Here is a 27,769-nt window from a genome sequence, read left to right as displayed (position 1 = left end):
GGATGTTTTGCAAATCTGCAAAACACTCACACCAGAGCAGTGTCAGCTGTTAGCACAAGATGTGAGCTGTAATTCATCAGTAAATAAGCAGCATGTGTGTCTGACTGTGGAGGGTGGAGTTGTTGAATAGATAATTGGAGTTTGTTGTACTGTATGTAGCGTTGGCTATTAGCAGCTAGCTCTGGTTGTTAGCCGCTGAACTGCAGCAGAGCGAGCAACCGCCAGCTGCCAGACTTCACATCTGTTGATCCCCACAGGACTCCACTCAGTCTGGACTGTCTGAAGCAGGTTTATGGTTTGATTCCTGTTTGACAGGCAGCTCGGAGGTTCAATTCTGTCAGTGTAGCTATGCTGTGTAAAAACAGTGTGAACTTTGGGTGGAGGACACAAAAGTTGGGAAATGGAGCAGGTGACAAATGAGGAAATCTCTTTATTTAACTCTATAAAAAGGCAACACCGTTCAGCATTATATTTTTCTTTGGACCCTCTTATGAAAAAACTGCAACACTCTCCCCTAATTTATGACAACAATCTATTTATAACAAACCAGACAAAATGGTGAAAATACAGCCACTCTATTTTTGAATAAAGAGCTGTTTGATAAATGGTTTTGAAAGTTTTGTGGCTAATAATGAACTTGTGCACCCCAGTATTTTCAAAATGACATCCATGTCATTAACTGACTCTGCTCCCACTGACTGCCCTCCCATCAGCAGATTCACTCCACCTGCTAATCATCACTCAGCTCTTCCTCATCCTCTCATTAGCTCCCTTCTATATTTACTGGGACACTTTCACTGTCAGTCTGCCAGATTGTCTTTGTACCATGTGCCTTAGCTTTCCACTGTTTGATATCTGTTTTGTGATTCTTATCTGGATTTTGACCTTGCCTGTATTCTTTCATATTCACCCTCATCCCAACCCCTTGATACTTTGCTGACTGCCTGGATTTTTGTATCCCTGTATTTTGCCTCGTAAAGTAGGCCTACCATGCTCATCTGCCTTCTGAGTCGTGCTGTTGGGATTTTGTCTTTGAACTGTGAAACATGGAGCATTTTACCTGCCTGATTTCGTAGACTGGAAAATACCATGATTTAGTCGTTTTTCCTTTCTGTTTGTGCTTTTACCACAAGGAAGTAGGCTGTATTGTTAAACGCTGATACTGTTCAAAGTCTAGTTATGAACGACATGGATCAAAGATTTCTGGCTGTGTTTAGTTATTAAAATCATTCATAATAATAAATTATCTTACCTATAATTCACACACAGTGCCTGTTGACAGGAGAAACCAAACTGCTCTGCCAAATACGCTGCAGCTCTGTCAACAACAGATGAAGAGTGTATTTTTATTAGCTTCTGAGAGCTTCTGAAACATGCTGCAACACATCTGCTGTCTACAGTGACCACAATCAGCTCAGGTGACCACCTGGTGGATATCTCCTACTGAGTGGACTTTTTTAGTTCACAGAGCTACTGGTGAGCTGTTTCCTCCTGACTCTGTGTTCATACTAAGCTAAGCTTGTCTGGGAGCTTCCTCTGCTCAGAGCTGACAATGATATCAGTCTTTTAATCCAACTCTTCTGTAAGAACACTGAATGTTCAGGTAATATTCATGTTACTGCAGCTACAGTCACAGATGAGTAGACTCAAGACATGTGAAAATTGGGGACTTTATTGAAAAGCAAAACATCAGCACCAAAAGAAAGAGCAATACATTTGATTTTCACATTCATTTATGGTTATCAGTACACAGGAAAATGTGCCAGAGGTTGTGTGGATTCCTATTGTTGGGAATAGAATGATGTTATGTGTTTTACTATAAGTTGTGTTTCACTATATAAGTTTTAGATGTGTGAACAATGAGAATACTGAGATGATTTCAGCTGATCTGAATGTGTTTGCTTTGCAGAAGTGGAGAAGTACAGGAGAGGAAGAGACATGAAGTCTGAGGAGCACATACCGCAATGCTTAGATAATTAGTTTCATATATGGTAAAAAGAATAGAAAGTGATATACAGATAGTAAGGTACAGCACGTGTAGGGAGTTGTGTTGTTCTCTTGTCTTTCAAAACAGGAACCACGCCCCCACCGCCAGCGGGAAGGAGTCAGATTAACACGAGGCAGGGGCGTGGTGTGGTGAAGGAGGAAGTGGAACTGCCAATGAGAAGAGGACAACGCCTTGCATGCACAATGACACTCTGTTACGCTCAAATATACTGGGTCAGGGAAAGGACAGGAGGTCAGACTTTATGAACTGACACACCTTTGTTGTTCGTCAGGGACGTGAAGTTGAGACCCAGAGCTCTGTAATTTTATTCCTTTACTGCTTAATAAACTACATTAACTGAGACCGAATATCTTCTCCTATTGCTTCATTAAAGAACACGCAGGACTGAGCTCACACATAGCACATTGGAGAGTAGGATGAGACTCTCAGTCCATCACTATAGAAGCTCATTATTCATGTTAAATCATGACTGACCTTTCATTAGGTCCTAGGTTAGCTGTGGCGTTATAAATCTGAGCCCTCTGACAGGCGACACCATTCTCTGACCCTGACCTAATGTATCTTTAAGCTTAAGCTTTTATCTTCTATTATATCTGTTCTATGTTATCTATCTTTATCTAATCCACCACAAGGGGTGATTTTCAGCACTGTTTTCAGTCTCCACATGTTTATGCATTTATTCTGAAGCCATAAAATATAACACAATATTAAAGAAAACATTAATTTAGAATGCTTTGTTGCATCATAGTATATTAAGTGAGAAAACAAAAATTCATGGAAAAATATGACATTAAACATACCATAGATATTATAAACCACTTTATACCACTTACCACTAAGCCATCCATAAGCCAACTGTCAAGCTATAATGTGACACATATCAAAGTGTTTATTATTTTTGTCAGTCAGGTTTCTGGATTGAGTTCCTCAGAGAGCTCAGAGCTGCTGTCAGGAGCTGTGAGGTCAGAAACAAACTGTTAGGGTGAAACTGTGAAGTCCACTCATCCTGCTCTGAACTTTTATAAACAGTAAATACAAGAAACATTCTTGAAAAAGTTCATGTGCACGATAATGTGAAACCTGTTTTAATCTGCAGCATTAAGTGTGAATCAGATCAGTAGAAATAGAATAAGAGTAAGTTTTACTTACGAGATGGGAGACATTGGGCTGAAATCAAAACAAAAGACAAATCATTTCAGTTGCAGTTGGAAATGCCAGAATATTTTTTGTCACCTTATCCCCAATGAGTATGACCTCTCCTGCTCACTACAACTGAAAAATCAATTAATCCCACTCTTCTGTTCAGTCTTTATTGTGCTATCTCTGCCAGGCATAAACCTAGAGGGGATCATGCATTTGGTTGTGTGTGGGTGTGTCTGTCTGTCCAGAGCCAAACTCACAAACTACTGAACCCATCAGCCTAATATTTTGTGAGCACATTTCTGACAGTATACTGAAGGACCTCTCATAGCTGTAGTGATTCACAGTTGTTGGAAAACTTATGTCTGTTATTGTCTGTTTCATACCATCACTGACTGCTGACTTCTAGTCATGGGGGAGTGAAGGGTGAAGTCGAACTGTAGAAAAGGCAATCTCACCATCTCAGTGGCTAATTATTTGACGTAACTAAGTGTGTTAATGTTGGCTTAAAAGATCTGTTGAATTCCTGTTGATTATCATCACTGGAGCATCTTTACTGCCAGAAAAGACACCTGTGTGCACACACGCAAACAAAACCCGTGCTTTTCCTTTTGTAGATTGTAGACATGCTGTTAACAAAAGTTTTATTCACTATAATATTTAACAATAGAAAGAGACTTATGGGGCGTCGGTAGCGTAGTGGATAGTGCCGGCGCCCCAAGTACAGAGGCATTGCCTCGCTGCAGCGGCCGCGAGTTCAAATCCGGCTTGCAGCCCTTTACTGTATGTCAGTCCCCACTCTCTCTGTCTGCCCATTTCACCTTCTGTCCTGTCATTAAAGGCAAAAAAAGCCAACAAAAATAATCTAAAAGAAAGAGACTTATTCTTGTGAACTGTGGGCATCTTTCAGTCTGATTGCCGATTATGTGACTGGCCACCGAAGCGTGACATCTGAATGCATTTCTCCAAAAGTTGATTCTATTTAAATTTTTTGCTGCAGGCCACTGCTTTTTTTTGTTTTTGGCATCCCCTGTGACCCCACCACCGCAGCCTAGACACACCACCCACATTCAAATGAATGGGAGGGCTGGTGCTTTCACTGCAACACCTGCTTTTATATGAATGCAGCCTAAAACAAATCAAGCTTTACTGTCTATTGCAGGTCACATTTTGGCTTTCGCTGTGACTCATAAACTGACATCCATAGAGAAGGTTGGTCTCATTTTGAACTGGAGCATCTATGGAATAATTCCATACCAGGCTTTGTTCCATCCACCGCATGGTGTTGTTTCCAACGCAGAGCATTTGCCTGCACAGATTTTCAGACTTTGAGATTTTGTTGATTTGATCACTTCCCTTGTTAATTATGCTTCTACAGTAAGAAAGTAGGTAGAAAGCTAAATGGTTTCCTTTTTGAGCTATTTTAATCGTTTATTATTTATTGTTGTTATTTCCTCCTTAGTTGTGCTGTAGCCAACAAACAAAGTAAAAACTATAAATAGTCTAGTTATGCACGACATGTAAAGATTTATGCTCTACTCTGTGCAACGCACCACACCTCAGCCAACAACGGACGAGGCATGTATTTATATTAGCTTCTGAGGCACAATGCAGTGCATCTGCTGGAATTATCAAAATTATCTAGAGTGGTCACAATCCCCTTGGGCAACTGCTTGGCTGATGCATGTTTCAATTTTGCAACCTGCATAAAAAACATCAACTCAGAGACTAAAATCAAAGTACCAGAAAGCCATTAAGTAGATTATCATTCCATTTTTAACTCTCACCTGTCTTCTTTTTGTAAATGACAAATCCAGTGGCAGCGATGAGGATGAGAGCAAGAACAATCACTGCAGCAGTGATGGGGACGGTCATGTCACTGGGCTTCTCTGTTGAACAACAACAACAACAAAACTTACGATCAGTACAGACAAACCAGGTCAGAACAAAAGCAGATCCATACATCCAGTGTTTCATTCTTACATACATGTGGGCTTGTTGCTGTGAACTAACTGAATTAGAGTCCAGTTAATACAGGATAATTGGCTGTTGTCTTAAAATTGTGTGTCTGTAAAACTATATTAAAACTCTCATGTGTTTGATTTAAAACTCAACACTGTGGTGTCTTCTGTGTGCAAATGTGGTTCAATTCAGTATCTGACCAAATGTCTCCCCTTCTGTTCCTGAGATATGCCGTTGAGTAATGGCCAGAAAAATGTTTTTGAATAACTTTATGATGTCACAGTGTAGCTGACCATTGACCTTTTGGATATAAAAGGTTATAACTTAATCATTTTATCCTATTAGACATTTGTGTGAAATTTGGTAAGAATCAGCATATGAATTATTAAGTTATGACCAAAAACATGTTTTTTTAAGTCACAGTGACCTTTGACCACCAAATGCTAATCAACTCATCTTTGAGCCCAGGTGGATGTTTTTGCCAAATATAAGAAAATTCCCTCAAGGCCTTCTTGGATGACTGCAATCATGAGAATGAGACAGACGCAAGGTCAAAGTGATTCAGTGTAGAAGGATTTCTTTTTTTCAGACAATGAGTTTTTAAGGAGATGTAGTTTACCTTGACATGTTTCGACTGTCACTGCAGTCTTCTTCAGAAGCGTCATCTGACGTGCGTCATGACATGTCTTTATTAGCTGGTAGTATCCCGGAGGTGTGACACCGGGCGGCGGGGGGCGTGACCAGCCTGGCAATCCGATTTGCCAGGCTGGTCACACCTCCGGGATACTACCAGCTAATAAAGACACATCATGACGCACGTCAGATGACGCTTCTGAAGAAGACTGCAGTGACAGTCGAAACATGTCAAGCTGCTGTTCTGCTTCCTTGCTAGCTGTCCCTTTTACACAGATGCTGCTTTGATGCTGTCACTACTTCCACTGCTGGCTTGAAGGCGTGACAACTCTGTCACCCCATTCCTCCATTATACCTTTCATACAAAACAGTGAGGCAGCATAATGGTGTAAAATTCTTGCCTTGAAAAGGCAGTGTAAAAGGAGCTATAGACATACAGTCCCTTTCAGCACCCTCTGATCTCACTCTTACCCATGTTGGTCCTGATCACTGCTTTGTCCAGTTTGGTGACGATGTGGTCCTTCACACCAGAGAGATGAAACACACAGTCGTACCTCCTCCAGTCTTCAGGTGGGACTGATGACAGGTTCAGGTCAACACTCATCTGGAAGGATCCATCGTGGTTGGGGAGGATCTCTCCGAGCTCCACGTCCTCATGAATCTCCTCTCCATCTTTCCTCCAGAACATCATGGCTCTGTCAGGGTAGAAACCTGTAGCGTGGCAGCTGAGTGGAGAGGAGGGAGACTTCTGGAGGAGAGACACTGAGGGAAGGTCTGCACAGAGAGAAGCAAATAAAGACATATGTGAGTTATACCTTTTTTTGCACAGTAAACCTGGATGCTTGTTCATACCAGTGGTAGATAATTGTTGCTGGTCAATCTAAAAGTGATCTCAATCAACAACAGAAGGTGTGAAAATTCTTCCGGGCAAAATAAATGAATAAGTAAGTTATAAGTTAATATAGGTAAGTAAATAAGTTTCCTTGTAAACAAACAACAGTTATATTTCCAGTGTTTCTCACCATAATGCATTGTGTGAATCTTTGAGTTCTAACAAATGTGTTGAATGCATTATTTATTACACCCATTGTTAATCCAGCAGCATGATGTGAATCACAACACCATCATGATACAGACAAACAGGAATCCACTTATAATAAGATTGCTCTACAGCACCACTAGAGGTCAAACACTCCATACGGTTCCTTTAAGTGAACTCAAGACACAACAGATAAGTCAGGCTGATAAAATGTAAACAACTTTTCTTTCAGGTAATTGCACATCATGTACAGGCCCATACAATCTTATGATCTTTAAAATATATGACTGTGCTACAACCCATCACCTACACCTACCTTAGCTACCTCCACACTGAGCTAAATCAAACTTTACCACCACAGAAAACAGTCAAACAGAAGTTAATGTCAGACAGTTTGGAGAGAAAATACAACAGCAGTTCATTCTGGGCAGGTTGTATGAACATTGTTATGTTAATGAAACTACATCAGGTCATGTGATTCTACCTTTTCTCTGCAGATAGCTCTTTCCAAAGGTCACATAAGTCTTCAGCCACTCAGGAAAAACATAAGTTAAGTAGTTTTCATGGTCTATTAGTCTGACTTCATCAGCATTCCATCTCAGTTTGGTGACGACAGCCTGTGGTTTCGGAGCGATCCATGTCAGTGTCTTCAGGTCCAACGCTAGGAGGTCTTCCCCATCATAACCATACTGCATAAAACCATTCATCTCTCCAGTTTCATCATCCCACCCACAGCCACTGATAATCTGGAAAATGTGGATACCTGAGAAACAGAGACTGTAATTAACAGTGATGTACAGATGATACCTCCAGTGGAAAGATGATCTTAAACATATTGTACATTGTGTGATGCTCAGTCTTTTGGTGTGTTTATGATTCAAGAGCAGATCATCAGTGCACTTTTTCTTTACATAAGTGATGAAACACAATTTCTATTTCACAGTAAAAAAAAAAAAAAGTTACAATAGTAACCATAAATTTTAAGATGATGTAGTTTTGCTGTTGTTTAATGTGTTCAATCAGTAAATCAATATGTTCACTGTTTTCCATGGAGACATGCGAGAACAATGAAGTTTCCTTCACAAATTCAAGATAACAGGGTGAGACTAACTGATTTACACATGGTCATTTTGTGGGTGAAACATTCCTTTAAGATGCCAAACATGAGCTGCAGTGTTACTGGTTGGTGTCCAGCTGACGACCTCATCTCTCTCCCCCTAATTTTCTAAGAGTTTCATTAACAGTATTTATTCCTTAGTGTTGAAACTTAATTAGCTGAGAGAGGCTGATAAAATTAATCAGCATGCAAGCAGATTTTTTAGTATTTGGATGCTTGTTTTTTATTCAATTGACATAAAGCAAAACTCATGACTACTTATTTTTATTAGCTTCTGAAAGGCGCTGCAGGACATCTGCTGAAACTACTAGAATTGTCCAGACTTGAAACCCAGGCAGCTGCTTGGTCGCCTGGTGGAGATCTGTACTCTACTGCAGTGATTCCTAACCTTTATCGTTAAGTGACTTTAAAAAATTCACACCATTTTTTTAAACGTTGTTTGAAGCTAAATGTAGCAAAATGTTGCTGTGCAAGCCACTTTACAAACAGCACCCCATACTGTACTGCGGTACTGGGTATGGTTAACATTACCATGTGCATTAGCCAATGTGGAAATTACTATGTCTTCATTGCTTAAAATTGCTGCCACTATGTCTCTCGCCAACTCACTCATATTCACTGTGTTCTTGCTGCAGCATCCAATACAGAGGAATACAGAGGAAACACAAGATGGTGCTAGTTCCTTGATGACGTCAGATTTCATTCCATATATTCTGACTTTCGTTTAATATATTCAAGGTTCATTTAATATATTTGGGCTTTCATTCCATATATTCAGACATTCATTCATCCATAACTTCATATTATATAATAAATTCCTGAACGACGTAGTATATATATATATATACATTTATATATATATGTATATATCCATATATGTATATATATATATATATATATATATATATATACACATACATATAAACACACACATATATATGTATATATACTTTTTTTCTTAGCAGACAGAGAGTTGAATGTTGTTGATAAGGTCAAATATCTTGGTCACGTCATGAGGGACGACCTTTGTGATGATGATATTCAAAGGCAATATTGTAAACTGTATGCACAAGCTAATATGTTGGCATGTAAATTTTTTATGTGTACTGAAGATGTTAAAATTGCTTTGTTTAAAGCCTATTGTACTCCACTGTACACTGCCCACCTGTGGTGCAGCTACAGTAGGGCTAAATATCGTAAGCTACGGGTGGCATACAATGATGCACTTCGAATTTTACTGAAGGTCCTTCGGTGGACGAGTGCCAGTCAGCTGTTTGTGTGTAGTGGTGTTCCCACCTTAGATGCTGTCCTCAGGAATTTTATGTTTAATTTTATGGCAAGGCTGAATGACTCTAAAAATGAAATTATTATGGCTTTAACCATGCCTAAAAAGAGCATTACCAAATATTATTCTAGTTTCTGGAGACACTGGCGAGCGTGTTTGTATGTTTTCTATGTGTGTTTTTTATCCTGTCTTGTATGTTGTGTGTATGTCGTCTATTTTTTATATTTTATAGGCTATGGACCTATTTCTGAGTCTGAAATAAAGATTGATTGATTGATATTTATGTATACTTTATTTTACCAGATAAAAGCCTCATTGAGATTTTTTTCATCTTTTTACAAACATGGCCATTTAGAAGTAGCGTATAGAGTACAGTGGTGTGGGGCGTCAGTGGCTTAGTGGTAGAGCAGGCGCCCCATGTACAAGGCTGTTGCCGCAGCGGCCCGGGTTCGAGTCCAGCCTGTGGCCCTTTGCTGCATATCATCTCCTCTCTCTCTCTCTCTCCCCCTTTCACACTCACCTGTCCTGTCAATTAAAGGCTAAAATGCCCAGAAAAATATCTAAATAAAAAAAGTTAATAAAAAAAAGAGTACAGTGGTGTATACGATTTCCGCAACTAGTAATAAAGTGCAAATCACAATGGTACACAGTGTTTAACTTCTTTAGGCACTGGTCAGGGGCATTCATGAAAAGCAAATCACCATAATCCAGCAGAGATAAAAAAAAAAAAAAAAAAGTTACAGATATCAAATGTTTCCTTGCCTGAAGGGACAAATTAGATTTGTTTCTAAAAAAGAAACTCAATTTAACTTTCAGCTTGGAGACAAGGCTTTCTTACACCCCTTTAAATCAAGAAGGCCTCGCAAACCCTCGTGAAACTTTGGTGTCCCCTAATGGGGGCCCCAACCCCCAAGTTGGGAACCAGTGCTCTACTGAGTACACTTTCCTGGTTCAACTATTGATGGTTGGGAATGAGTGAGGGTCACTTTACTTTACAGCTAAGATACAGAGCACTTTAACAGTAAGAATGAAATACAAGCTGTACCTCCACTCTGGTTGAAGCGCTGCTTCAAGTTGTCCATCCTGGCTTTCAAGACATGTGGCAGGATCTCAAAACACCGTTGAGTGTACCACTCCAAATGCTGCGGATTGTTTTCTAATGCTGTTTTCATCCAGTCGTATTTTGGTTCCACTATCTTTATATCGGTGTCGCAGTGACCCACCAGAAGGTCATCAACCACTGCAGCAACCACAAGCTGTGGGAAGTTTGGGACTCCAGAAGATGCAGTGAAGAAAAACTTAAGGGAGTGTTTTACTGCAGGACAAATGAGGAACTTTCAGTTTAAATATACACATAAACATCACCTTCATTATGATATATTCAGTGTGATCCATTTTAAACTTACAGTCTTACCAAATTCTAAAGTAGCCTACTGTAGAAGTGAAAATGAACTTAAAAGTGTGTCCTGGAGCTACGCAGGAACAAAATACAGAGCCCAGCAGAAAGTGAAGCAAATATTCACAGTGTGATCTCACCTGATGATGACACGTGACACAAGAGAAGAAGCAAAAGTAAATTTTTCATCTTGTTTTGATAAAGAAGTGACCGAGCTGGATCAGCTGTTTGTTCTGCTTTTGCTTGGCACTGGGAGGAGGGAGTGTCTGCTTCTTCTTCTTCTTCTTCTTCTTCTTCTTCTTCTTCTTTTAGGTTTTATGACGGGTGGCAACCAGTGTTAAGGTGCATTACTGCCATTCACTATATTGGAGTTATTTATCCCCTCAAAAATAAATAAATAACTAAATTAGCTTAATAGAAGGGAGTGTCTCTGTTCTGATGCAACTAAATTAGGGACTGTATGAAACTTATTGGGCTGGGTAGGGGGATGAATCTCCTGTTTCATTACAATAAATAAATAAATAACATTAAGCAAAATGAAAAATAAGACCCAGTAAAACTGAGAGACTGCAACTGCAAAGACTGTAGAGATGCAAATTTACCTGAATAATCAAAGTCAACAAGGAAATAGGCAGGTATAAGGTTTTCTTTTAATTTGAAAATAAATAATGGTATGTATAAATAGTTGTTTTAATATGTGTTATTACTAAAATGATCCGCCATCAGGGATCACTTTGTAAACAAAAACAATGACAACAAATATTTGCCAACAACCTTTTTCATGATAAAGATGATACGTTGAGGAGCTAAAAGAAAGATAAAATCTAGGACAAGATGTATGTGTTATTTTCACTGACGAGACTAAAATGTTAGTGTTGAATTATCGGACATTCAAAATGAGAGAAGAGGAAAAAAGTGATAAATCATTTCATGAAATGTATTGGACAAATGTTTAAAATGTTTTAAACTTAGAAGGCCAGTCATGCTTGAAATTCTTTTCTGATACCATATAAGTGGAACAAGATCAGAGCGCCTATAGGGGGTAACCACCAATAAATAGTCAGTACCAGGATGTTCCACTAACTGGCAAGACATTAACACCAAAGCAGCGTTGAGCTGTAATTAGGCAGTAAATAAGTAGCCCTGTCTATCTGACTGTGGAGGGTAGAGTTGTTGAATAGATTTTTGGAGTTGGATGTTGCATTGGCTATTAGCAATTACTTATGTGACTGCATGATCGGGAATGGGTGAGCAAATGGGCAGCAGAGTTCGGGATGTATTGGAGTTTATTCAGGAGTTTGGATGGTGTTCCATAAAGAATGCTGTTACAGTAGTCAATTCTGGACGTGATGAAAGCATGGATGAGAGGTTCAGCAGCAGAGAGGGAGAGTGATGGCCAGAGGCGAGCTATGGCTTTTTAGGTGGAAGAAGGAAGTACTGGTGATGTGATTAACATGTTTTTCTAAAGAGAGGTTGTTGTTGAAAATGACTCCAAGGTTGCGGATGTGTGGGGACAAATGCAGAGTGGAACTGTCAATGGTGAGGCAAAAGTTGTGAGAGGTTTTGGTGAGGGATTTGGTATCAACAGGGGCGGACTGGCCATCTGGTAGTCTCGCCACCAGACAATCAGATATCTCTGCCTTCTGATAGTCTGGGGACACTCCTTTCTAAAGTGTGTTTAACACACCGGCGAAAACAGCCGGCAACAAAGCAACGCCTCTTGCATTTTTGAAAAGGACACGTCTTCTCGGAAATGTGCGCTCCCCCTTTTCTCATCCGCAAGGAAACAAACACACAGAGAGCTTGAAAATGGATGCCGAGAGATTTAACTCTGTTTTATCAAACGTGTGCTCATCCGTAAAGAAAATATTTTTTCCAGCGGATGTCTTAGTTACAACATGATTGAGCTAACTGGAGTAGTGTCATGTCGTATCCGACAACGGGAGGCTTTTAACAGATGACGTCCTGTTGTTAGCTTTGCTGCTAGTGTTAGCTGTCCCTGTCAGCTGCAGCCACTGATGCTTTCTAGACATCATGATTTCCCAAAACTGAATAAATACCACACATAGCAACACAAAACTGCTTTGCTAGCTCAATCATGTTGTAACTAAGATATCCTCTGGAAAAGATATTTTTTTCACGGACCGTTTAATGAGTTATTACCTACTACAGACACTGCTAACGGCTAACAGGGCTAACAGCTAACAGTTAGCCCAGCTAAACATGCACACAGAAATAGTAATGTTTGTTCAATCATTGTGTTTATAGACTTTACAAACATCGGATTAGTCTAAACGGTGATACAGTGATGTGAAAAATGTGATATATAGGCTATATAGCTAAAAGCTCTGCTGGTTTTCTACCCCGAAGTATTTGTAAACAACAAGGCGATTCCCTCTATAGTCCGGCTGGACGGATGAGTCATGGCCTTGTAAAAGATTATGTTTGTTTCTTTTAGTTGGTGAGAATGTGTCGCCGCAAACGCGACAAACATCCACTAACTTTGACGGCGTTTTCTGCGAGCACGGCTGAGCCATTTTGTACCACTACACGTGTTTCTAGTGGGACTATGTTTACAAGCACAAGAGTTCAGCGAGCCACTGAAGGACCGCCCTGCAGATTTACTATTGGTTCTGCAACGTAGGGAGTTTTTTTAAACTCTGAAATTGTATCCGCCCATCTAAACACAAAATCAGGGAGAAAGTCATCAGTCTTTAGTTAAGCAAAGCGTCTAAAGACTGACTTGTGAGTCTAGCCATCTGGAGGTTCTGGAGAATCACAGAACGGCCGGTACTCCAGGACAGCCGGTGGCCGCCACGCAGTCATCACCATTTTTTTTTTTTTTTGATTTTTTAATTCTTTTTCTCCCTGATAATCTACTGTTCCACATCCAGTCCGCTAGGTGGCAGCCTTTAAATTGGATGCCAGCCGGCCCATAGATATCTATGAGCCAGCCGGCCGCCAATCAAATTGAAGAAAAAGGAAGCGCATACCGTATGCGCACCAGTTATTGTGGGCTGGGTCGAGTCAAAGTCCAGGGTTGTTTTTTAGTCCCAGTCCGCCCCTGGGTATCAATGATGATCATGTCCGATTTTTCACAGTTCAGTTTGAGGAAGTTGGCTTGTGTCCAGGGGCGATATTCACAAAGCTTCCTAGTGCTAAGAGTTGCTCCTAGTAACACAATTCTAAGGAAATTCTTAGAAAATTCTTAGAATTGTGACGTTTTTCCTAGAATTTCCCCTTAAAATTAAGACTAGTAAAGATAAAAGTTATTCACAGAGCATCTTAGACCTTAAAAGAGCTCCCAAGGTGAAAAACTGTTAGGAGCAGGGAGGAGTACTTTTAAGAGGCTTAAGAGTTTCTTAAGGTTGTAAAAATATTCCCCAAACCCTAGATGACAGTGAATATGAATGAATGAATGAATGAATGAAATTTTTATTTACAGATTAGATCTTGCAAGGATGATATTTGTAGTTGATCTCGTTGGGGATACGCACACAGAAAGAAAGAAAGAAAGAAAGAAAGAAACACAAGACATAAGAGACTTAACTGTCATTGAAAAAAATACAACGAAACTTCACTGGTGACTGTCAGTCCAGCAGCAATAAGAACGATAAAGGATAAAAAAATAGAACTATGATAAAAAACTAGAACTATAGCTAAGAGTATAAAGTATAAACAAATGTAAACAAAGTAAAACAACACACAGTGTTGAAAATATAGAGGATGTCTGTAAATAAATAAGGGTGGGTATTGGGTATTGCAAACGTATATGAACTTGTGTAATGTATATAAATAAAAGTGCATATAGATGTACAAAATTAAGGCAGTTATTGCACAGGTGTCCATATTGCAGCAGATTTAAAGTGCACTGGTGCTATAGTGTATGGCCGAGCCCTTACTAAAAATGTTTCTGAGAGGATTCTCAGAATGTTTGTGAATTTGACCCCAGGACTTCAGGACTGGGTTTAAAGGACAACATTGGTATTTTTCAACCTGGGCCCTATTTCCCCATGTGTATGTGTGCGTATGATTCATAGGTACCGCTCGTTCTAAAATTGGTTCAGTATTGAGGCGCAAAATGAGCTAAAACGGTAATGAGGGCAAATGCATCCCGTATAAAGGTGCTTTTTTTCGCCACTGACCGGTTCAGATCGCCATTGCTATCTCTGTAGATAGCATATTGTAGCGGCCCTGGGGCAGTGGTGAATGTGAATGAGTGGAGTCAGCTCTCAGTCAGTGTTGGAGCGGAGAGGTCCCCGCTAGGTACTGTAAGTGAGTATGTGTGTTACGCTAGAAGAGTCAGAGGACGGAGTCTTTTACGTGCTACCCCCTGGAGTGTTACAGATTGTTTGGAGTGCTCAAATAAATGGGCCTTTTTCCCGAACGCAAGAACAGGATGTCGCGCAACACCCCGTACAGCTTTCATAGGCTGCCTTTGTCGGACGGCGAAATGCTGAAGTTGTGGCTAGTTGTGCTACAAATGGATGCTAACACTCCTCTGCAGACACTGCGCCTTGCAGACCATCGGGTCTGCATTGCTCACTTCTCCTAAGATGACTACTGCCAGCCGAAGAAGAGAAGACATCCAATCCCGAAACACCTCTTCCTCAAGAAAACGGCTGTCCCACGAGTAGTGAGAGCTACAGACACAGTGGAGCAAAGCTCGTCACATCACACAGCCCAGAGGTAAGGGAAAGGCTAAGTTAGTATGCTATTTACAGAGATAGCACTGGCGATCTGAACCAGTCAGTGGCGAAAAAAAGCACTTTTTTATACGGGACGCATTTGCCCCCATTACCGTTTTAGCTCGTTTCGCGCCTCAATACTGAACCAATTTTAGAACGAGTGGTACCCATGAATCATACGCACACATACACATGGGGAAATAGAGCCCAGGTTGAAAAATACCGAAGTTGTCCTTTAAGTGGTGATGGATTGATGGATGTAGTGGAGATGTAGTGCTAGATGTCATCAGCGTAGCAATGGAAGTGGAGTCTGTGGCTGCAAATGATGTTGCCAAGGGGGAGCATGTAAAGGATGAATAGAGGGGGACAGAGGAGCAAGGGAGGAAGTGCAGTTTTTAATACTGATGAACAGTTGTTGGTTTGTGATGTATGACCTTAGCCAGGAGAGGGCAGTACTGGTGATGCTGAGGGAAGATTCGAGGCGGGAAATAAGAACTGTGTGGTTGATTGTGTCAAAGGCTGCTGTAAGGTCAAGAAGAATACCACAGGACTCTAACGTCTTAAGTTCCACGTTGCTGGTGCTTCAGAAAATGTTTCATTTAATTTGATAATTTAAACTGAACTGCATAAGGGATTGTACAAATTCACTGGGGTGGGATGGGGGTGAATTTGTTATTTAATTTTATGACAAGAAAACACCATTCAGCATTATATTTTTCTTCGGACCCTCCTATGAAAAAACTGCAACACTCTCCCCTAATTTATGACAACAATCTATTTATAACAAACATGAAAAAATGGTGAAAATGCAGCCACTATTTTTGACTAAAGAGCTAATGGTTAATGGTTATTACAGTTTTGTGGCTAATAATGAAATGACATCCATAGAAAAGTTTGGTCTCATTTTGAACATCTGCAGATTCATTCCAAAACCCAACATGTTATGATCCACTAAAGTTAGGCATGATACTCGATGAATAAATCCTCATTTTTTACTATCTTTGCTGTCTTGACTGTAAGGGAGCCAGGAGGGACAATTCTACCAGGTGCGGCTCTCCACGGTCGGGCTGCCACCTGGTTTTGTTCCACCCTGCACATGGCGTTGTACCATGCCAGGAGCAAGGTGTCATAGTTTTGAATTACACTTTATTTATCATTCATTTATTCATTTGGGATGTTTATACATTAACTGACTCTGCTCCCACTGACTGCCCTCCCATCAGTAGATTCACTCCACCTGCTAATCATCACTCAGCTCTTCCTCATCCTCTCATTAGCTCCCTTCTATATTTACTGGGACACTTTCACTGTCAGTCTGCCAGATTGTCTTTGTACCATGTGCCTTAGCTTTCCACTGTTTGATATCTGTTTTGTGATTCTTATATAGCTTTTGACTTGCCTATATTTTTTCTTTGCTAACTGCCTCCACAGCAGAGTTTATTATTGAGTTCTACAAGAGAGCAAAAAACAACAAACTTGAGCCTGGTCCCGGGGGCAGACTGACTTACAATGAACACAGCGCACTCTTTTATACAGTTTTCAGGGGGCTGGAGGGCCCCTCCTTCCCTTTGACCACTCTTTCCCTGGCCGATTGTAATGGTGTCTTGTAAATCATGGAGACTACGTGCGCGCATAATGATTCGAACCTGGGCTCGTCCGCCACCATTATCTTTGGAAATAATGCTGAGCAAATTTTTAAAAAAAGGCTGTATTAAGTTAAAAAGGTCTCATACAGTTAGGTACATACTTGGTAGAATAGAGGTGAAAAGTAGACAGAAGTCACATTAAAAACTTCATTAAGGCTTCGGTTTGCCAGGCAATGGAGAGCTTTAATCCGGTCAGACAAAGGCTTCCATGACACCAAGATGTAATGGCTAGCGTTAGGTGGAGTGGTCAGAGGGGTGGAGAAGCACGCTCCCATCAGGAAGGGAAACAGTTGTTCTTTGTCTTTCACCCAAATACTCAGGAACCACAAGCTATTTGTCTTTTCTTATGTCAACATTCAAGGCCAAGGAGGTGCTGCAACACACACACACACACACACACACACACTGCTGTGTGACCAACAGTTCTATTGTAGGCTGAAAGGCCATTTTTGCTGAGGTAATGAACATGCACTGGGCACTGAACATATCAATATTATATAAGAGTAGTCATACGAGAAGCATTCAATTATATGGCACACATGCTCGGTACAAGACATACAAATAAATATAAATCACACACTTAATATGTTGGATATGAGGTTTATTAGGACGAGGTATATCAGAAGAATATGAGGTATATTATGGGTTAAGAATTTTAAAGCATAACTATAAGTTGATATGCTAACAACCAATAATAGTAAAATAAAACATGTTGTGGATATTTACAGACTAAAGATTAATGATGATCGATATAGTGGATATTAGGGATTACATTTCTATTCCACTGTAGGTTATGTTGTTAAAAGTTGATACTGTTCAAAGTCTAGTTATGAATGACATGGATCAAAGATTTCTGGCTGTGTTTAGTTATTAAAATCATTCATCCTAATAACTATTTAACCTATAATTCACACACAGTGCCTGTTGACAGGAGAAACCAAACTGCTCTACCAAATACGCTGCAGCTCTGTCAACAACAGATGAAGAGTGTATTTTTATTGACTTCTGAGAGCTTCTGAAACATGCTGCAGCACATCTGCTGTCTACAGTGACCACAATCAGCTCAGGTGACTGCCTGGTGGATATCTCCTACTGAGTGGACTTTTTTAGTTCACAGAGCTACTGGTGAGCTGTTTCCTCCTGACTCTGTGTCCATACTAAGCTAAGCTTGTCTGGGAGCTTCCTCTGCTCAGAGCTTCATGTTACTGCAGCTATAGTCACAGATGAGTAGACTCAAGACAAACTTTTGAAAATTGTTGACTTTATTGAAAAGCAAAACATCAGCACCAAAAGAAAGAGCAATACATTTGATTTTCACATTCATTTATGGTTATCAGTACACAGGACAATGTGCCAAAGGTTGTGTGGATTCCTATGGAAGCCCATTATTCATGTTAAATGATGTTTGACCTTTCATTAGGTCCTAGGTTAGCTGTGGCGTTATAAATCTGAGCCCTCTGACAGGCGACACCATTTTCTGACCCTGACCTAATGTATCTTTAAGCTGCCTTTAAATCCTTCACTCACCCAAGCAAAGAGCTGAAACTCTTCTCTTTATCATATCTGCTCAGGCTAAACTACAGTGGCTGGCCCAACTGACACAACAGATAATTTCATAAATGCCATGGTCCGCTCAGCGGTGCAACCACCATCACTGTCTATGTGGTTCCTCCAGTCTTAGACGTGATTTATACTTGTCCGTCAGCTCTGTGCAGACCCCACTCTGTACCCTTGGCACGTTGCCTACGCACCTGCCTTTACCATTGTGAGCATTTATTCTTGTGCTGTGTCTGTGTCATTCTGCAGTTACACCTCCAAAACACTAGTTGGCGGTGGGGTTTCTATGAAGTGCTGTTAAGTTTAGTTGATTCAAAACACACCCAAAACACACATTAAACATGGCATAATAGCAACAATTTCAAACACAAGTACACAGATCGGCTTCACTGAAGCAAACACTTTGCTGACACATTTTCCCCACAAATACAACAGGCTTTTGTTAATAGCACAAGCCTATGGCATTTTACATTGTATAAATTAGCCTACTGGCTAGCAGAGATTTTCTCTACTCATATGAAGCCAGGTTCAACAGCAACATTTAACAAAGGTAAAGTTTTGGCTCTATTGCAACTCACAAGGTTCACGGACAAAATAACTTTGTTTTCCAAACAAATACAACATGCTAACGTTATTAACACAAGCCTATGGCATTTTACATTGTATAAATTAGTCCCACAATCTTTATTGTTTTCACAATTTATTGTTTCTTGTCTGTGAAATTAAAATAAATAAAAGCTTTATTTCTACTGAGGGAAATGGTTTAAGCTTCCACGAATAGACAGGAGGTCTGCATCGCCGTGACATGCAGTGACATTTATGTGGAGGTGCATGTAGGGCTATGGTGTAGGGTACTGGGTAGGCTCCACGTCGACGCAGAGCCTACATCGTAAGTACGGCAGGCAGAAGTATAAATCCCACATTACAAATAACTACTAGTTAGCAATCCCTGTGGTAAACTTTTCATGAATCATGTCTCTTCACCTGTCCTGTCTAATCCACCACAAGAGGTGATTTTCAGCACTGCATTCAGTCTCTACATGTTGACAAAAACCTGCAATTCATTTGTTCTGAAGCCATAAAATATTCCAATATAATCAGTCAGTCAGGTTTCTAGACTGGGTTTTCACGGAGAGCTCAGAGCTGCCGTCAGGAGCTGTGAGGTCAGAAACAAACTGTTAGTGTGAAACTGTGTGAAGTCCACTCATCCTGCTCTGAACTTTTATGAACAGTAAATACAGAAAACACACTTGAAATAATCAGTCAGGAATCCCCAATCTCATAAGTTTTACTTACGAGATGGGGGACGTTTGGCTGAAATAAAAACAAGAGATGATAATTTAAGTTACAGTCGAAAATGCCAGGATATAAAAATCCATTCCATCCTTCTGATTCTTTCATTTATTTACTTATCTCTTCTCTCCTACATTATTGTGGTTTAGTCGTATTATTGTGACTGACAGGCTCTGAGCCTGACAGCACTTACTGTTGGTTGTATAAAATTGAGTTGCAGGGAACTGATGTTTGTTTCAATTCAATTCAAATGCAACCAGGAGAAAAGCATCAACTCAAAGACCAAAATCAAAGAACTAGAAAAGCCAGTTAAACAGCACCTTTCCTCTTTTTGTAAACGATGAATCCAGAGGCAGCGACGAGGACGAGAACAACCACTGCTGCAGTGATGGAGACGGTGATGTCACGGGGCTTCTCTGATAACAACAAAAAAATAAGACTGGTACAGATCAAGCAGGTTAGAGCAGAAGTCCATCCATCCATCCATCCAGTGTTTCATTCACACATACAGTACAGGCCAAAAGTTTGGACACACCTTCTCATTCAATGCGTTTTCTTTATTTTCATGACTATTTACATTGTAGATTCTCACTGAAGGCATCAAAACTATGAATGAACACATGTGGAGTTATGTACTTAACAAAAAAAGGTGAAATAACTGAAAACATGTTTTATATTCTAGTTTCTTCAAAATAGCCACCCTTTGCTCTGATTACTGCTTTGCACACTCTTGGCATTCTCTCCATGAGCTTCAAGAGGTAGTCACCTGAAATGGTTTCCACTTCACAGGTGTGCCTTATCAGGGTTAATTAGTGGAATTTCTTGCTTTATCAATGGGGTTGGGACCATCAGTTGTGTTGTGCAGAAGTCAGGTTAATACACAGCCGACAGCCCTATTGGACAACTGTTAAAATTCATATTATGGCAAGAACCAATCAGCTAACTAAAGAAAAACCAGTGGCCATCATTACTTTAAGAAATGAAGGTCAGTCAGTCCGGAAAATTGCAAAAACTTTAAATGTGTCCCCAAGTGGAGTCGCAAAAACCATCAAGCGCTACAACGAAACTGGCACACATGAGGACCGACCCAGGAAAGGAAGACCAAGAGTCACCTCTGCTTCTGAGGATAAGTTCATCCGAGTCACCAGCCTCAGAAATCGTAAGTTAACAGCAGCTCAGATCAGAGACCAGATGAATGCCACACAGAGTTCTAGCAGCAGACCCATCTCTAGAACAACTGTTAAGAGGAGACTGCGCCAATCAGGCCTTCATGGTCAAATAGCTGCTAGGAAACCACTGCTAAGGAGAGGCAACAAGCAGAAGAGATTTGTTTGGGCCAAGAAACACAAGGAATGAACATTAGACCAGTGGAAATCTGTGCTTTGGTCTGATGAGTCCAAATTTGAGATCTTTGGTTCCAACCGCCGTGTCTTTGTGAGACGCAGAAAAGGTGAACGGATGGATTCCACATGCCTGGTTCCCACTGTGAAGCATGGAGGAGCAGGTGTGATGGTGTGGGGGTGTTTTGCTGGTGACACTGTTGGGGATTTATTCAAAATTGAAGGCACACTGAACCAGCATGGCTACCACAGCATCCTGCAGCGACATGCCATCCCATCCGGTTTGTGTTTAGTTGGACGATCATTTATTTTTCAACAGGACAATGACCCCAAACACACCTCCAGGCTGTGTAAGAGCTATTTGACCAAGAAGGAGAGTGATGGAGTGCTGCGGCAGATGACCTGGCCTCCACAGTCACCGGACCTGAACCCAATCCAGATGGTTTGGGGTGAGCTGGACCGCAGAGTGAAGGCAAAGGAGCCAACAAGTGCTAAACACCTCTGGGAACTCCTTCAAGACTGTTGGAAAACCATTTCAGGTGACTACCTCTTGAAGCTCATGGAGAGAATGCCAAGAGTGTGCAAAGCAGTAATCAGAGCAAAGGGTGGCTATTTTGAAGAAACTAGAATATAAAACATGTTTTCAGTTATTTCACCTTTTTTTGTTAAGTACATAACTCCATATGTGTTCATTCATAGTTTTGATGCCTTCAGTGAGAATCTACAATGTAAATAGTCATGAAAATAAAGAAAACACATTGAATGAGAAGGTGTGTCCAAACTTTTGGCCTGTACTGTACATGTGGGTTTGTTGCTGTGAACTAAGACTGACTTGGACTTGAGTTAATACAGTAAAATGCGTTGTTATCTTAAAAGTGTGTGTCTGTAAAAAATATTTTATACATATGTGTTAGATTTAAAAAGATAGACACTGTGGCACATTTTGTTAAAAACTAGAATTACCTCTTCATGGTTGTGTGCCTCTGTGAAACAGTTTATTTGCACTCACAGTTTATATCCATGTCTGTGACAACACAGATGCTTCACACACATCCTCCCCCCGACAGCACAGAGGATCTAAACAATCAGCACAGTTTCAAGGTGGACACCCAAGATTAGTGTCACCAATTCAGTATCTGACCAAATGTCTCACCTTCTGTTCCTGAGTTATGACGCTGAATAATGGCCAGGGAAGTGTTGTATTCAGAACATTATGAAGTCACAGTGAAGTTGACCTTTGACCTTTTGAATATACAATGTCATAACTAATTTTATCCTATTAGACAAAAGTATGAAATTTTTGTCATATAAGTAGTGTATGAAATCTTGAGTTATGACCAAAAACATGCTGTGTCAGGTCACAGTGACCTTTGACCTTCAACCACCAAATTCTAATCGATTAATTCTTGAGTTCAAGTGGATGTTTGTGCCAAATTTGAGGAAACTCCTTCAAGGTGCTCTTCAGATGTCACATTCACGAGTATGGTACAGATGGACAACCTGAAAGCACAATGCCTCCTGCCACAGTTATCACTGGAGCAGAGGCATAATAATACATGAATCATAATATAAAAAAATAAATAAATCAAAACTGAAATGATCAAAGTTAAAGTTGTCTTCAGTTTAGCAAATTAGATACAATGGAAAAAAATCATGCTGTGGAGAGTTCAACATCGGCCATATTATTATGAGTTCAGTAAAGAATGGACACACAGAACAAAGCTGTTATTTGTGTGGTAAAAACAATGTGGTCTATAAAATGTTTTAAACTTTCTTTGACTTTAAAATGATCTTGTTAAGCTCACAGGACCTGACCAGAGATCAGAGGGTGAGCAATGTGCATTGGTTTATCATTATTTTTTGAAGATGACTTCCCAGCTAAACTGGAGGACAAAAGCTAAGCTACCCAATGCTGAGGTAGCTAACACGCTCACTGACAGGTTAGGCTTTTTGTCCATGTGGTAGGCCGAACACATTAACAGACCCATACAGCACCAAAAACAGTGAAAAATCAATGAATCATGAACTGCAGGACAACTAACGTAAACTAAATACATCTTTCTCACATCTGTCACTCTTACCCATGTTGGTCCTGATCACTGCTTTGTCCAGTGTGGTGACGATGTGGTCCTTCACACCAGAGAGATGAAACACACAGTCGTACCTCCTCCAGTCTTCAGGTGGGACTGATGAAAGGTTCAGGTCAACACTCATCTGGAAAGATCCATCGTGGTTGGGGAGGATCTCTCCGAGCTCCACGTCCTCATGAATCTCCTCTCCATCTTTCCTCCAGAACATCATGGCTCTGTCAGGGTAGAAACCTGTAGTGTGGCAGCTGAGTGGAGAGGAGGGAGACTTCTGGAGGAGAGACACTGAGGGAAGGTCTGCAGACAGAGAGGAGATGTAGAGGAGAAAGGGATAGAGACAATGGAGGGAGCAGGAGAGGGAGTAGAGAATGATCAGAAACAGTAAAACAAAGCAGGAGGGATGAGGAAGATGAAGAAATTAAATAGGGAAATATCAAGACAAGAAATAGAAAATGGATTACTGGGATAAAAAGAAAAGAAGAAAGATTAGAAATTGAGAAACAGGAAGAGAGAGAAGCCATCAAAGACATGTGAGTTACATCAGTTTTATGCACAGTGAATCTGAAATGAGAAAGTTTTTGACCCGGCCACCATGTTGGAAATAACGGAGCTAAAAAAGAAGAAGCACCGTCCATCGGCAGGAGCAAACTCTATCATTTTACAGCTATAGCTCACTAACATGTTTCTCAAAACATCTAGTTTGGACATTCAGAGGCTCTGTAGTGAGAATATGATTACGCTATCACATTCTGTATCATTGATTCACCAAGGAAACCAAGGTAGTTTAGTCCTCTGAGCCAAACAGCTATGGTTGTGAATGCTTAGTCTCACCCCGTGTTCTGATTGGTTCAAAATTTTGCAGTGGTGGCCCAAGGCTTCATCCACTCCACCAATCAACTTTGGTTTCGGTATTGGGTTGTTGTTTTTTCGGAAATGTTAACCAACACGGAGGGAAACTGAGACAAAGTAGGTGTGTTTGCGTGCATGAAAACATACACAAAAATAACAGAATTGCACGACTGAGCACACAGCAAAACCAAGGTGGCAAAATGTTGATGCACAGCTGAGGAAACAAAATATAGGACTACTCCTGTTTTTCACTCAAATACACATAGGATAATCTTATAATAAATGGCTGTGACTTGCTTAGGGAAGGTTAGGTGTAGACCAAAATTCATTTGGAAGTCCAAAATATCTAACTACAACTTTCAAAATAAATAAATACTAAAAAACTAAAAAAACTCTATAAGGTTCCTTGTTCATAGAAAAAAAGATGAATAAATAAATAAATAATAATAATAATAATAATAATAATAATAATAATAATAATAATAATAAAAAAAACACCAAATATTTACTGGTGCATTTTAAAAAAATCTGTTAAATTCATCCATTATCAGACAAAGCGAATGTAAAATTGTCACTTTAAATGAGCTTGACTGAAACATGAGGTTCTCCTGAGTAAAACAATGTATGGCACTTGATGCTGACAGCTTGAATCAGTAAGAAAATCAAAATAAATACAGGAAAGTCAGGCGACTCCAAAATTGCTCTAGGTCTTTTAGCCTTAACCGTTCATCGTTCATGTGATTGTACCTTTTCTCAGCAGGGAGCTCTTTCCAAAGGCCACATAAACCTTCAACCACTCGGGACACGTCTGAGTGAGGTAAATCTCATTGTATATTATTCTGTCTTTGTCAGCATCCCATAACAGTTTGGTGATGACAGCCTGTGGCTTTGGAGCGATGTATGTCAGTGTCGTCAGGTCGATTGATATGAAGTCCTCTCCATCATAACCATACTGACTAAAACCATTAACCTCCCCAGTCTCACCGTCCCACTCACAGCCATAGATTTCCTGTAATATGTGGACACCTGAGAGACAGAGACAGAAACAGACTGTTATTAACAATAATGTACAGATAGAATATCTCCAGTGGAAACATTCAAAAGCAGATATTCGGTGCACTTTTTCTTGATGTGAGTGATCAAACCAAATTTCTATTTCACAGTTTAAAAGTTACAACGGTAACTGTAATATTCTAGATAACAGCCAATGGCGATGGCAGTTTGAATGCAGTGATACAGTGATGAGACCCACTGTCATGCTATTCATGCGCAGCTCTGACCTCATCTTGCAGCATGATGATGCACAGCACCGTGTTGTTAGTTTCTTCTACCTAGTTAATAAATCACTTTATTCGTTACTTTACCCCTGTGTCTCCCTTTTTTAGTCCAGCCTAAGAGCCAGGTTGTGACACTAGTCATGTGAAATCCTTATAAACCTCTTTTTCCAAGATAAAACTTCACATTTTAGTGTGGTCTGTTATTGTGACAAACCCAAGGTAGTAGTAATGATGCTGTTTAATCAGCATCTTGATATGCCACACCTGTCAGGTGGATGGATTTTCTTGAAAAAGAAGAAGTGCTTACTGACATGAATTTAAGCAAACTGGTAACCAACATTTGAGAAAATGTTATCTATTAAAAGCCTAAAGAAGTCTTAGATCTTTAACTTAAACCTGTGAGAAAATGGCAGCAAAAATAATAGTGTTCAGTTTAAATTATGGTTCAGTGTTTATTTTACATACAGTGCCTGTGAGCAGGAGAACTCGATCTACTCTGAGTAACACACCGTGACTCTGTCAAAAACAGGAAGCGCATATTTTTATTAACTTCTGGGAGCCTCTAAAGGAGGGCTGGATCACAGGGGGTGTCACTGAAAATGGTGCCCCACAAATGTTGAATAGGTGATTACGCCCTTGCTGAACTCTTCTGAGTGTACTTTGCTAGTTTGACCATTTATGTTTTTAATTTTATAATCTCATGCTTTACAGATACACAACATGAGAGTGAAATACAAACTGTTACCTCCACTTTGGTTGAAGCGCTGCTTCAGGTTGTCCATGTCAGCTTTGAAGACGTGAGGCAGGTTCTCCAAACACTGCTGAGTGTACCACTCCTGCTGCTGAGGGTTGTGTTCAAATACTGTTTTCACCCAGTCCTGTTTTAGTTCTACTGTCTTTTTATCGGTGTCGCAGGAACCAAGTAAAAGGTCATCAACCACTGCAGCAACCACAAACTCTGACAGATTCGGGACTCCAGATGACGCAGTTAAGAAAAACGTCAGGGAGTGTTTCACTGCGGGACAGACAAGGTTTATACACATCATCATCACCCTCATTATAAATGTGATGAATGAAGTATGATCCATTGTCAACAGTCGTACAAAGTACCTACTGCAGAAGTAAAAGTGAATCTAAACTAAAAGTGTGTCCTGGAGCTACGCAGGAACAAAATACACAGCCGAGTGGAAAGTGAGGCAAAGTCAAATTGTGATCTCACCTGATGATGAAACGTGACAGATAAAAAGCAGTAAAAGTAACGTGTTCATCTCGTTTTCATGAAGACGTGTTTGTAAACCAGTGAGAAGGTTCGGCTGTTCTGTCCCGGTGGAGGGAGGTGGGGGTGCCTCTGTTCTGACGCAGCTAGGGACTGTAAGAAAGTTATTTTGGGATAAGTGACGGTGGGGTGAATCTCCTGTTTCATTAAATACATACAGCAAGTTTATTTTACTTATGATTCTCTTTGGATCTTCAAAAAAAAAAAAGAACAATAACCACCCCTAATATTTAAAAACAATACATTTATGACAGACATGACAAAGGGTAAAAAATACATCTACCCTACTTTTGAATCAAGAGCCAAGACATGTTTTTGTTTTTTTTCTATTTAAGGGTTCAAGCCTGAAGGGCTGTCATAATCAACGACAGAGATTTGTACGAAAATCGGTTTGCACTATCTCCGGTCATGTCTCAGTTGATGCATACAATTTGGAAATGATTGCTTATAGGGGGCGTGGCTTATTACAATAAATCTAAATTGCGAGATATTTCACATTCAAACTTCAAAAATCATAATTAGGCTAATCACCAGTGTGTCCAACAGAGCTGAATTTCTTTTATAGCACATAAACTGAGTGGTGACAGAAGTCGGTCACTCGATGTTTTTCGGAATATGCTAAATTAATCAACATCTACATCTCCAAAAGTCTTCATTCAAATGCAACCAAAATTGACACACTTTTTTTTTTGTACCAGATATCCCGTTTCAAATGGTTCAGATCGGTTTAACTGTTAGCTCACAGTGATATGCATTACCTTGTTGTAATTTGTACTGTCTGTGCAGCATTTTCTATTTCATCTCATTTTTAACCAACAGTCACCAAAATATTTGACAATATACCTGAAATCAGCAGAATGATGAGATTTTTTTTCAGGATTTTATCACCTGTTATTGATATCTCACTGTGTTTTGAAGACATTCACCAATGAACTTTTAAGGAGGCATGGCTTAGCACATGACTCCACAACCTTTGGGCCAACCATCACAAACCTTGCAAGCAATGTCGTATGAGGTACCAGGAACATATCCTGAAGGTTTTATTCAAATTGACCACTAGGGGGCACCACATGTACAAAAAATGGGCGTGGGATAATACAAATCAGACTAGACATCAGAAACTGTTTTTCAATCACCACAAAACTTAATTAATAATGATGAACCACGTGTGTTATT

At 40.1% G+C, this 27,769-nt stretch overlaps 2 protein-coding genes across 4 annotated transcripts; both read right to left on the bottom strand.

The window, feature by feature from the left end:
* Positions 1 to 1,654: 1,654 nt before the first annotated feature.
* Positions 1,655 to 10,844, bottom strand: LOC117263549 (major histocompatibility complex class I-related protein 1-like). 2 transcript variants are annotated; one of them, XM_033637048.2, is made up of 7 exons: positions 10,721 to 10,844; positions 10,230 to 10,499; positions 7,267 to 7,545; positions 6,215 to 6,517; positions 4,936 to 5,037; positions 3,158 to 3,175; positions 1,655 to 2,963 (listed from the first exon to the last, which is right to left on the bottom strand). In XM_033637048.2, the coding sequence occupies exons 1-7, from the start codon at positions 10,767 to 10,769 to the stop codon at positions 2,914 to 2,916; spliced, it is 1,071 nt and encodes a 356-aa protein (XP_033492939.2). In that variant the 5' UTR covers positions 10,770 to 10,844; the 3' UTR covers positions 1,655 to 2,913. The 2 variants fall into 2 exon arrangements, with proteins under 2 accessions (XP_033492939.2, XP_078032083.1); XM_078175957.1 differs by lacking the exon at positions 3,158 to 3,175.
* Positions 10,845 to 18,155: 7,311 nt separating this feature from the next.
* On the bottom strand, positions 18,156 to 27,345 carry LOC117263559 (major histocompatibility complex class I-related protein 1-like). 2 transcript variants are annotated; one of them, XM_033637062.2, is made up of 6 exons: positions 26,537 to 27,342; positions 26,063 to 26,332; positions 24,788 to 25,066; positions 23,186 to 23,488; positions 20,085 to 20,180; positions 18,156 to 19,627 (listed from the first exon to the last, which is right to left on the bottom strand). In XM_033637062.2, the coding sequence occupies exons 1-6, from the start codon at positions 26,583 to 26,585 to the stop codon at positions 19,569 to 19,571; spliced, it is 1,056 nt and encodes a 351-aa protein (XP_033492953.2). In that variant the 5' UTR covers positions 26,586 to 27,342; the 3' UTR covers positions 18,156 to 19,568. The 2 variants fall into 2 exon arrangements, with proteins under 2 accessions (XP_033492953.2, XP_078032084.1); XM_078175958.1 differs by lacking the exons at positions 18,156 to 19,627; positions 20,085 to 20,180 and adding an exon at positions 21,853 to 22,637 and having other exon boundaries at positions 26,537 to 27,345.
* Between the last annotated feature and the right edge of the window lie 424 nt (positions 27,346 to 27,769).

The sequence above is a fragment of the Epinephelus lanceolatus genome, chromosome 16, assembly GCF_041903045.1.
Source record: "Epinephelus lanceolatus isolate andai-2023 chromosome 16, ASM4190304v1, whole genome shotgun sequence".
Classification (NCBI taxonomy): Eukaryota; Metazoa; Chordata; class Actinopteri; order Perciformes; family Serranidae; genus Epinephelus; species Epinephelus lanceolatus.
This window is presented reverse-complemented; position numbering and strand designations above follow the sequence as displayed.

Excerpts from the sequence above, each read along its gene's own strand:
- LOC117263549 (XM_033637048.2), bottom strand. The coding sequence starts at position 10,769 with ATGAAAAATTTACTTTTGCTTCTTCTCTTGTGTCACGTGTCATCATCA. Across the intron at positions 7,546-10,229 it reads GCGCTTCAACCAGAGTGGAG|GTATCCACATTTTCCAGATT; the intron begins GTACAGCTTGTA and ends TCTGTTTCTCAG. Across the intron at positions 6,518-7,266 it reads GAGCTATCTGCAGAGAAAAG|ACCTTCCCTCAGTGTCTCTC; the intron begins GTAGAATCACAT and ends CTCTCTGTGCAG.
- LOC117263559 (XM_033637062.2), bottom strand. The coding sequence starts at position 26,585 with ATGAACACGTTACTTTTACTGCTTTTTATCTGTCACGTTTCATCATCA. Across the intron at positions 26,333-26,536 it reads CTGTCACGTTTCATCATCAG|TGAAACACTCCCTGACGTTT; the intron begins GTGAGATCACAA and ends TCTGTCCCGCAG. Across the intron at positions 25,067-26,062 it reads GCGCTTCAACCAAAGTGGAG|GTGTCCACATATTACAGGAA; the intron begins GTAACAGTTTGT and ends TCTGTCTCTCAG.